Raw genomic sequence first — 12,183 nt, 5'->3', positions numbered from 1 at the left:
CGCAAAATCTATTCATTATTCAAGCTTATTATTGCCTTGAATACGTTTTCATGCCGTGCAATAGTTTATATGCTGTACCTCGCTCACCTTCCTTCCGACCCGGTTGTTGTGGAGGTTCATGAGGGTTCTACCGTCTCGTTCTAATTCTCTCGCGTCCAAGAACCGTCGGGCTAACCTCGCACCGTACGCACTGGAACCGCATCCGCCCCATTGGAACTGCTCGATTGTGTTTATCGTACGCCTTCTAAAGATCAACATAAGTAAGGTAATGGTTTATTGAACAAATATAGCGGGTAGAATAACAGGCTGCCGATATACAGGGTGTTGAAAAGTTAAAATTTGTCACGGAAATAAGGGTTCGTATAATATCGTATTCTATTCGATTAAAAGCTTCCGTGGTGACTTCGTTAATCACTTGAACCTATCTGGTAAAACGGTACGCGTTCCACGTCCCTACGAACTCATAGATCCTCTGCATCAGCTCATAATTATAATATATTCAAGGACGGCTTCCAAGTAATTACTGGTATTAGGAATCCGTATGGGTAGGTATTATCTAAACTATTCCTGCCAGGAAGCAGTTATTTTGGTTTGAAAGGCTGAGTTTCTCGTCTTCTTCTCAGTGGGTCGCAATTCCGATCCAGTGGTAGAAGCCCATAAGCTTACCTTAGCGTTCCCGCGTTGTTGGAATAGCCCCATACGCTATCAACGATTACGTACCGAAAAAAACAACATATTAAATTAAGGTATGGTACTGGACCTCATTTTGCAATTAAGTTTCGGCATTAATGTTAAATTAATTAATTTCTAATAACATAAAAACTATAAAAATTGGACGCCTACGATGGGTGCGACATGTAGTGCGAATGGAAGAGATCAGAATGTTAAGAAAATTGCTGGGCTAAGCAAGCCAGAGGACTGCAGAAGTTGTGCCAGGTCTAAACTCCGATGGTTAGATGGCATAGAGCAAGACTTCAAAGTTATCGGTGTCAAGAACTGGAAGGAGAAAGCTTTGAACAGAGCAGTCTGGAGAGACATACTGGACCAGGCTGTAAGATCTAAGATGAATGAATTAATGTTGAAGGGTTAGTAAACTGTTTGAATTTTGCAGTTTTTCTTACTTATTTCCTGTACATCCACAACCAGGCAGCTCCCCACGAGCGCAGGCCATGCTCAAAGCATGGGTGACCCCCGCCGATGTGATCGCGTACGTAAACGCCGCCTCACGCGTTGCTGTAAGAAAGGTTTTGATTTAAGAACATAACATTTGAGAACCGATGGAATATTGCTTCGCTCGGTTTTTGTCTGGTACGTAACATTCTAGAACTTTGGAACTTTAAATTAATCTCGAACGTTCCGTGAAAGACGCGTTCCTCTTTTGATTTTCTATTTATTTATTTAAAACTTATACAAAGGAGTAAAATAGCGAACTTAATGACGCATTGTTTACTAGTCAACCAAGGGTGATGTAGAAACTGCTGTGGAAGGTGCATTGCTTTATCGTCTTCGTAGGAGGATCGCACATAGTTTCGGAAAAAAATGCTTTTCGGAAAAAAAAAAAAAAAACACACGGAATTAACGGACCAAAATGAACACGCTGTATACATTAATTAGAATTCATTGGTCGTGATTTATGACTGTTTTACCACATTATTTTATGATTAGCGTTGAGGTACGAAATAAAATTGAAATCTGTTCTAATCCGATTATTATTAGAGTGTGATAAGGGATAGTTTACACAATTTATTAACAGATACAGAGCGTGGTGAATAATACACTAAATTAAACATTACGCATATTTTTTATTAATAATTAAATTTATAATACTTAAACTCGGCTGATTTCATATTCAAAACGAATTGCTTTCTTGTGGAATAAATAACATTTGTTTAAAAATTTAACGAATGAATATAGTTGCCATATACAAAAATTTTAAACATAAGTATACTTTTTTGACACAGTCTAGTTATGATTTTAGGTCAGGCTACGAGTCGCTGTGACTTTCTTGTGTTAAACACATATTATCCTTCTGTATTACGTATCCATTGATTTGAGTACTAAGGAAGACATTCAATGCAGTCTTAGTCCACTTACTATTACCAAATCAACCATCAAACTAATGTCCATCGACTCATTTCACAGAATGTACATGAAATATTTCGTTAATGTTACAATTACTGGTTACGACTGTGAAATAATATTATGTACTACTCAATTATAACGTCCTTCACCTCTAAAAGGTATAAAACCTTCAATACGAGATTAATTCAAACGCCTAAACGTAAATAAGATTTCAACAGATTTTATTTATTACGTTTCAACGGTAGCGTTAAGTTTTGACAGCTCTTGACATAGCTGTCAAACTAGTTTTTTTTTTTATTGCACTAGACACGGAGCTAGTTTCGCTGTGAGTCATTTATTTAAGTCAGTCATTCACTTGTCGATGTAAAACTTATCTAAAAGACTAATAGTGATTCTGACATATTTGATTATTCTAAAGTTTCATGTGTTAGTCATTGAAAGTTTCTCATAGCGGTTTTTTTTATAAAAAAATTATAGATAGTTCCATAAATTATTCAAGGAGTGTACTTTTCAATCTTGTGCAATGAACTGTATCATTGAAATGAATCAATTCATCTAAACGAGTCCGAGTGAGTTATTTAGTGACACAATGTTCACAATACGTCGTTATGACTCTATTGTTGATCGATATTCAATGATATTGACAACCTGCGGTTGTAATTTGAGTTAATTTAATAAAATATTTGTGGCCCATGATGTGCGTTCGTTTTTTATGCCGTCGGCATAATTTGAAACCTCACGATTTGTGGACTGAATAGTAACCGAAATTCTAGTTTTTTTTACTGTTCATGTATTAGCTATATTAATAGGATATATGTAGAATACAGAAGAAATATAAAAATTAACAAAAAAATACATTTGAATTTCACATTACAAAAAAAATATGGAAAAACATTTCAAATGTGAAGTGGTTGGCGCCATTCGCGTCTTGTGTCTATGGATTCCGGTATTCACTACCGCGTAATAAAAGCTATCAAACGTATCTTTTTAAACTTTTGAAATGACGTTAATTACTATCACAAACTATACAAATCAACGAAGCACATCACTATTACGTCTGAAGTTTTATAACCTAAAAATTTACAACGAGCGTGGCCGAACTCTCTCGACACGGGAAGAAACACTCAATTAACACTTTAATAAAATAAATAAACAAGAGTTGTTTAATTGAAGTGATAGACACACTAACAAACAAACAATGTCGCGATGCGATGTGGGAATATTTTATTTTAACGATTTATTGTGTGTACATTTGAATGGTTTATGAAATAATAACGATGAAGCGTAAAAAATAATTAGCGAACTTAATTAACGATTCCACCAGCGTTGCCAACTCGAAATTCGTCAAGGTGGGAGATATGGCTCTACAAGTTGGTAGTTTCCAACAAACTATGAAAACTTTTCAAGTTTTTTTTGAGACCCTCCAATAAGAATCTGGCATCCTTAATTTACTTTTCGGTTGGATAAGACGTATTTGAACTATTTTCATTAGAAATACAATGATAAAACAGAATTACGGGCCGCTAATATTCTTCTTTTCCCCATAGTTGAGAATATTTTTGATTGTAATGCATCTTTTTTAATTTTCTAGGAGGAGAATTTTCTTCGTTTTCACTTTCGCTTTCACTCATTTTAATAGTGTTCAATTGAAACGTTTTAAAAATTACAATCAGTTTTATTTATTTATTTTTTATTGCCCTTGTAGGCAGACGAGCATACGGCCCACCTGATGGTGAGTGGTTACCGTCGCCCATGGACTTCAGCAATGCCAGGGGCAGAGCCAAGCCGCTGCCTACCGAACCTGCTTATTTGTTAATTGAATCGCGTTATGATTTGAGCTTTTTGAAAACTTCAAAAGTTGGTAGTTAAAGTGGTAGGTTTGATTACGACACTAAAAGTTGGTAGATCTACCGAAAAGCTGGTAGAGTTGGCAACACTGGATTCCACTTTCATTGATAGAAGCGGAATTGAGCGCAGCATTGATCGCGTTTGATTGCCACATGGCTGGCAACCGCATTGCAAGAGAAGATCAGTGTGCTTAGTGCGAGTTTTTTAAAAGTTCTCGATCACATAAAAGTTAACTCAAATTTGTATGCAGTTAGAACAGCGTTCCTAGCAGCAAACGAACGAAAAACATATTTTAAGTAGCGATTTTAAGCTTTTAAGATGACAGAATAATACGAATATAAACGATATTAGAAACATATTGTTACGCGCTGGGGTTAGGGATAAATAATATTCCACCGAAGCAAAACTTAAAAACTGTATTCAACACTTAGAACACTTAAAACACTTAACAAACACTTTAAAACTCTCAATTCGCTTCTTCCGCTTCGCTTCAGGTGATACGTTCGCTGTTTCGCTTCGAGTAGTTCCGATTACTAACTGACTGCATGCCATCCCTGCAACGCTTTTATAGTCGATACCGCATCCCTAGAATTATCGAGAATAATCCACACATCTCTAGTATTGTCTTTCCGCTATCTGACAATAGATGGCGTTGTACTTCTCGAGCATTCTAGGTGCTACTAGATCCTTCGATATTCGTTCGACTATTCCGCGATAGATGATGTTACTCTTACCGGCGTAACAGTACAGTTTTCATATTCACAGATGACTTTCTGTGTCTTTTCTACTTATTCCGTGGTAACCTAAGGGCCTATCCCAGCTACGCTCTGGCCAACACTGGCCCTAGAAAGAGCAGTGTTTAGCAGAATCTACCACCGGATCGGAATCGCCATCAACTGAGAAGATCCGACGCGAAATTCAGTGGGTTGTGTCTGTGTGTGAGAACTATGTTACGGACCAATACAGACCATTTAAACAATACTAGTGGTCCCGCAGTAGTCGAAATTCGACTATAATTAATTGAGATTTTATGCTTAAACATAATTATGGTTCTACTGTCAAACACTATTCTATATATTCTATATTTCTGTAATATAATCACAGATTTCGCCAAAACTACACTATTCTATTCTATTCTATCAGCCCATGGACGTCCACTGCTGGACATAGGCCTCCCCCGTGCCTCGCCACAAAGACCGGTCCTGCGCTGCCTGCATCCAGCGGATCCCCGCGAACCTCAATAGGTCGTCGGCCCACCTTGTGGGAGGTCTACCCACGCTACGTCTTCCAGTACGCGGTCGCCACTCAAGAACCTTCTGGCTCCAACGGCCATCCGTTCCGCGAGCAATGTGTCCTGCCCACTGCCACTTCAGTGTCGCAATCCTTTGGGCTATGTCGGTTACCATGGTTTTCCTGCGAATCTCCTCATTTCTGATTTGATCTCGCAGGGAAATTCCAAGCATAGCCCTCTCCATTGCTCTTTGGGTGATCTTGAGCCTTCTCATAAGGCCCATTGTGAACCGACCACGTCTCAGTGCCATATGTCATCACTGGCAACATACACTGGTCAAAGACTTTCGTCTTGAGATACTGTGGTATTTGTGATGAGAAGATTTTACGTAGCTTTCCGAACGCTGCCCATCCGAGCTGGATTCGGCGGTTGACCTCTTTTTCGAAGTTGGACTTACCTAGCTGGACAGTGTGTCCCAGGTAAATATACTCGTTAACAACTTCGAGCGTAGAGCCTCCGATCTTTACTGGAGTGGGCGCTACATGAGCATTCAACATAACTTTTGTTTTTTCCTTGTTCATATTTAGACCCACTCGGATAGAAGCCCTACTGAGGTCTTTGAGCATTGTACTGAGGTCCTCCATGGTCTCGGCCATAATCACAATATCATCGGCGAACCGAAGGTGAGTTATGTACTCGCCGTTGATGTTGATGCCTAGCCCTTTCCAGTCCATAACTTTGAAAACATCTTCCAGCGCAGAGGTAAATAGTTTCGGAGAAATAACATGTCCTTGCCGCACGCCCCACTGCAGAAGGATAGGTTCCGAAGCCCGGTCCTGTACTCGGACTGACATAGTAGCGTTTTCATACAAACACCTCAACACTTCGATATAGCGATAATCAATTTGGCACCGTTGGAGAGACTGTAACACGGCCCAGGTTTCAATCGAATCAAAGGCTTTCTCGTAGTCCACAAATGCTAAGCAAAGCGGCAGGTTATATTCCTCGGTCTTTTGTACAATCTGCCGCAACGTATGAATGTGGTCTACGGTACTATAGCCTTTTCGGAAACCGGCTTGTTCGGGTGGCTGGAAGTCATCAAACTACAATATAGATAAACAATAATAATCTATTCTTAATTTGACCACAGATTTCAAACAATAACAAAAGTTTGACAATTGACAATAAACAAAGAGTTTCATTATATGTGTGTGTTATATCAAATATATGGTAGTGTGGATAATGTTTTTTTATTGGCTTAATATATTTTTTATGCATAATTTAAAAAACATATTAACATTCTGCACTCCCTCTCTATATTCTCTATAAGTGTGGGAAATTTCATACTCCTCCGTCCGCGCAATTTTCGTAAAAAGGGGTACAAAGTTTTTGCTTTACGTATTTATATATAGATTATACATCCAAGGCCGAAAATATTCGATTAAATGTAACCGAGTCTAGTGTGGCAATTAAAAAACAACAATCTGACAGATAAATAAACATGGCGCCAATTATAAGTCGAGCATAAATCAAGGCTTCCGCTGTGGGTGTAGGTTATGTTTGCGACTCTCACCAGTTCGGATGGACAGGGACAGGTCTATTGAATATCAAACTCGGATTTGCTGGTAGGTTACCTAAGCTAATGACTTATCTGCATAGCTTGTGATTCGGTGGGAAAAAAAAGCGATATGTGAGCAGATTCTTGCTACAGAAATAAAATACAAAATGGCGCGAATTTGATTGACATGACATTTATATACACTTTAAGGCGTTCGATTAATTTTAAAATTTGCGCGCCTGTCAAAGACATTTGTCACTTGACGATATTTAGGTTATTATAATTTTTAAAAGTTGTTTTTATAAGTTTTTAAGCTTCAGTTTGTTTTTTAGTTTAGACTTCATAATACATTATTTTAACTGTATTAGCCTACCATGTTTTTAAGGGTGATAGGGCCTCTTATGAGTCTGCAGAGACCTTAGATCTTATATCTCAAGGTGGGTGGCGGCATTTACGTTGTAGACGTCTATGGGCTCCGGTTAAATTTGTTATTTCAATGAGCCCAATTGAGATACCACGGTATATGTGAGAAAGTGCACAATTATTTAACTAAATGCAAATTTATACCTCCTGTCAATAGAGGTAAAACAAAAAGTCGTATTTATCGACATTATTTATTGGTTTTCTGTGATTGGAAAGCGGAATTATAGTTTATACTTCACAAATAAAAGAACTTGACATGATTCCTGGATTTGTCCTAAAAATTTGTAATCCAGAAATAACGAACTATGCTTCCAATACATTTATTCATATATTGTTTATGGTACTTGACGCAAGATTTTCGAATTAAAAAAAAAAAATATGCCATAGATGGGTGGACGAGCTCACAGCCCACCTGGTGTTAAGTGGTTACCGGAACCCTTAGACATTTACAACGTGAATGCCGTCCATCTCAAGACATGAGCTGTAAGGGTCTCACTTTTAACAGTAGAACGGCTGCACCGCCCTTAAAACCGAACCGCATTACTGCTTCACGGCACAAATAGGCAAGATGGTGATACCGCGAGATCTCAGCCTTCAGCTATGAACTATGTTTATCAAATACTAGCCGTACTCGTCCGCTTCGCTGGGCATTTAAAATTAACAATATTATTTATGTCATTATTATTAGGGAGTCCAACACTCATAAAAATATTAGGCTATCCATTAAGTACATGTATTTTCTACATGGATACCAAGGTTCAATTCAATCGGATGCAGGGTTCAGTAGTTATAACGGAACATCCGTAAAAACCACTGTAGATTTATATATTACTAGCGACCCGCCCTCGCTTCGCTTCGGAAACATTAAAACACCCATGAAACCAAAAAATAAAAAATAAAAAAAAAGTAGCCTATGTTCATCAGGGACAATGTCGGCTTCTAATGGAAAAAGAATTTTTCAAATCGGTCCAGTAGTTTCGGAGCCTATTCGAAACAAACAAACAAACAAATCTTTCCTCTTTATAATATTAGTATAGATTTGTATAGATTATTTGTTCATCATTGAATCATTTGAGGAAGTCGCGGCCATCACTACTGAATTATATTAAGTCATCTGCAGCATTTGTATCCATTTTATTTACGATACTTCTAAGTTTTCGTGCAATAAGAAAATTACAGTTTCCGAACACATAATTGCCGTCATGTTTTTTTTTATAAACGGTGTTTTTTTTTTTGATTGCTTAGATGGTTGGACGAGCTCACAGCCCACCCGGTGTTAAGTGGTTATTGGAGTCCATAGACATCTACAACGTAAATGCGCCACCCACCTTGAGATATAAGATCTAAGGTCTCAAGTATAGTTACAACGGCTGCCCCACCCTTCAAACCGAAACGCATTACTGCTTCACGGCAGAAATAGGCAGGGCGGTGATACCCACCCGCGCGGACTCACAAGAGGTCCTACCACCAGTAAAAAATAATGTAATGGATAAAGTATTGACTATAGATTTTGTAGCGAGTTTCTCGCGCTCCTTGTGGGTGGGTTACATCACGACAAAGTTAAATATATTCACGCATATATTTACGTTTAGGGGTGGACACGATCGTTTATTAAATCATAACATATTATAGTTTTAGACTAACTTGACGATGTGATTTAAACATAATAAATATATCGTAATCTATATATATAAAAATGAATTGCTGTTCGTTAGTCTCGCTAAAAGTCGAGAACGGCTGGACCGATTTGGCTAATTTTGGTCTTGAACTATTTGTGGAAGTCCAGAGAAGGTTTAAAAGCTAGATAAATATTTTGTTTTTCCTTTGATGTGTCCCCCGTCGGACGGATTCCTTTTGTTTGTTTCAAGTTTATTTTATACAAAAGTATTTTATTTATCGATTGAGGCGCTACGAAGTCTGCCGGGTCAGGTAGTTTTTTTTTTATTTTTTTTTTATTGCCTTTGTAGGCAGACGAGCATACGGCCCACCTGATGGTGAGTGGTTACCGTCGCCCATGGACTTCAGCAATGCCAAGGGCAGAGCCAAGCCGCTGCCTAAATATATCAATAATAATTGCTATCTAAGTACAACGTTGTACTGGTTGTAATCTGGTAACGGATTTTCTGTATTTTTTTGATGGGATATTCGTTATTCATATCGAGAGTTGAAAAGCTATTTGGTTTAAGCGATGTTTCGATTAATAAGCGACATTTATCTTTGTAATGAAAGGTCCGGTTTTTTTTTTTTTTTTTTGGTTTTTTTTTTTTTTTTTTTTTTTTTTTTTTTTTTTTTTTTTTTTTTTTTTTTTTTTTTTTTTTTTTTTTTTTATTGCTTGGATGAGTGGACGAGCTCACAGCCCACCTGGTGTTAAGTGGTTACTGGAGCCCATAGACATCTACAACGTAAATGCGCCACCCACCTTGAGATATAAGTTCTAAGGTCTCAATTATAGTTCAATTCGAAGCAACTCGATGTTTTTAATTAAACCTCAATTTGATGTTTACCATATTATAATTTGCGTAATCACTGGTGGTAGGACCTCTTGTGAGTCCGCGCGGGTAGGTACCACCACCCCGCCTATTTCCGCCGTGAAGCAGTAATGCGTTTCGGTTCGAAGGGTGGTGTAGCCGTTGTAACTATACTGAGACCTTAGAACTTATATCTCGAGGTGGGTGGCGCATTTACGTTGTAGATGTCTATGGGCTCTGTCCGAAAGCAAAAGATTTTATCTAGGGAGATGAAGATAGCACCTAGAACCATGTCGCGTATTTTAAAAGATGACATATGACTTGCAGCCTATAAGAGACGTACCGGTCATTTCTTAACTGATAATTTAAAAGAGAATAGGGTGGTAAAATCGAAACAACTACTGAAGCGGTACGCAAAGGGAGTTCATAGAAAAAATTTGTTTACGGATGAGAAATTTTTTACAATTGAGCAACATTTTAACAAACAAAATGACCGTATTTATGCTCAAAGCTCTAAGGGAGCTTCCCAATTAGTCGACAGAGTGCAACATGGGCACTATCCGACTTCAGTGATGGTTTGGTGGGGTATTAGCTATGAAAGAGTGACTGAGCCATACTTTTGTGATAAAGGTATCAAAACATCGGCACAAGTGTATCAAGATACCATTCTTGAGAAGGTAGTGAAGCCCCTTAACAACACCATGTTCAATAATCAAGAATGGTCCTTCCAGCAAGGCTCGGCGCCAAGTCATAAAGCTCGGTCTACGCAATCTTGTTTGGAAACGAACGTTTCGGACTTCATCAGAGCTGAAGACTGGCCGTCGTCTAGTCCCGATCTTAATCCGCTGCATTATGATTTATGGTCAGTTTTAGAGAGTACGGCTTGCTCTAAACGCCATGGTAATTTGGAGTCCCTAAAACAATCGTTACGATTGGCAGTGAAAATTTTTCCCATGGAAAGAGTGCGTGCTTCTATTGATAACTGGCCTCAACGTTTAAAGGACTGTACTGCAGCCAATGGAGACCACTTCGAATAAGCTTTTTATACTTTAAATTGTTTTATATTTATGTATTAAACTAACACACTGTAAAAGTAATAAATGTTATTTGCCATAGATTTTTTTGTTTTCCTTTGTAACAGTATTTATGGCCAGACTAGGTAATTAGAACGGCTACCCCACCCTTCAAACCGAAACACATTACTGCTTCACGTCAGAAATAGGCAGGGCGGTGGTACCTACCCGTGCGGACTCATAAGAAGTCCTACCACCAGTAATTATGCAAATTTTAGTTTTGCGGGTTTGATTTTTATTACACGATGTTATTCCATCACCGTGGAAGTCAATCGTGAACATTTGTTGAGTACGTATTTCATTAGGAAAATTGGTACCCGCCTGCGGGATTCGAACACCGGTGCATCGCTCAACACGAATGCACCGGACGTCTTATCCTTTAGGTCACGACGACGTCGTAATAAAATTAAAAGTAATTTAAAAACCAACCTAACGGCATAACGTGCCCGAAGTGATTTCCGTCTCCCACTCCTGAGCAGTTCCACCTGTGGCCGCTCAATTGAGCCCGGCATTCTTCATATGCCATCCTGGTAATGAAAAAAACAGCATTGTAGTACAGTTTGTTATGCATGTTAACTATTATGTGGTAATTTTTTTTTATTGCTTAAATGGACGAGCTCACAGCCCACCTGGTGTTAAGTGGTTACTGGAGCCCATAGACATCTGTAACACCGTATTGCTATGTATGTATGTAACGGTATTTGTTACAAATCTACAATGGAAATGCGCCACCCACCTTGAGATATGTTATAGATGTCTATGGGCTCCACTAACCACTTAATACCAGGTGGGCTGTGACCTCGTCCACCCATCTAAGCAATTAAAAAAAATATATGTATGGTCCTAATTTTTTTCTTTTGTTTTTCCCTGCCTATGCTGGTAGCTTTGAGAGGCTATTTCAGCGTAGCCTTAACTAGTAGGTAAGCTCACGGGGCTCAAATCTGACGACGTTGCTAACACGAACCCTAGCAAGAGCCGTGCTTCGCAGAATCTACCCCCGGATCGCAAACGCGACCCACTAAGAAGATCCGGCGAGAAACTCAGTGGGCTGTGTCTGTGGGTTAATTTACTCGTCGAGCCCTTCGTCGCAAGCGACAGGTTCGACGAGAACGATAACCTGTGCCTGAGGTACCTAAAAGCACCGTTAGTGGATCGGGAGGATCCTTAATGACGTGTGGTCCTAATGTTATTTAAGTTTAAGCACTCACTTAAGTCCATCACCGATTGCGGCTATAGCCGATGGAGAAGACCGACACATGGCGCGTTGTTTGTCGGTCAGACCAGTGGCCTTCGCGCAGACGAGATGCGCTCCAAGAGATATACCGCCCGATGAACTGGTTCTGTAATAGAAGAACGCGATATAAGTACTTCTTTATTGTTCTTAACTTGGGTTAACGCAAAGCCGCCATCGCCCGAAACAAATAGTCATCGTGGCCTAAAGGATAAGACGTTCGGTGCATTCGTGTGTAGCGATGCACCGGTGTTCGAATCCCGCAGGCG

At 39.0% G+C, this 12,183-nt stretch overlaps 1 protein-coding gene across 7 annotated transcripts in view; it reads right to left on the bottom strand.

Moving 5' to 3' along the window:
* Wnt2 (Wnt oncogene analog 2) overlaps nucleotides 1–12,183 on the bottom strand; it is a 96,668-nt gene that overhangs the window by 15,771 nt on the left and 68,714 nt on the right. For 6 of the 7 annotated variants that reach the window (XM_089739161.1, XM_089739162.1, XM_089739160.1 and 3 more), the window contains exons 3-6: nucleotides 11,892–12,023; nucleotides 11,113–11,210; nucleotides 1,122–1,233; nucleotides 79–244 (exon numbers count right to left, since the gene is read on the bottom strand). In XM_089739161.1, the coding sequence (XP_089595287.1) occupies nucleotides 79–244; nucleotides 1,122–1,233; nucleotides 11,113–11,210; nucleotides 11,892–12,023 (508 nt within the window). The remainder of the gene's footprint in view (nucleotides 1–78; nucleotides 245–1,121; nucleotides 1,234–11,112; nucleotides 11,211–11,891; nucleotides 12,024–12,183) is intronic. The other variant, XM_089739166.1, reaches the window with a different exon arrangement.

Source organism: Bombyx mandarina, chromosome 28, assembly GCF_030267445.1.
Source record: "Bombyx mandarina strain Sakado chromosome 28, ASM3026744v2".
Classification (NCBI taxonomy): domain Eukaryota; kingdom Metazoa; phylum Arthropoda; class Insecta; order Lepidoptera; family Bombycidae; genus Bombyx; species Bombyx mandarina.
This window is presented reverse-complemented; position numbering and strand designations above follow the sequence as displayed.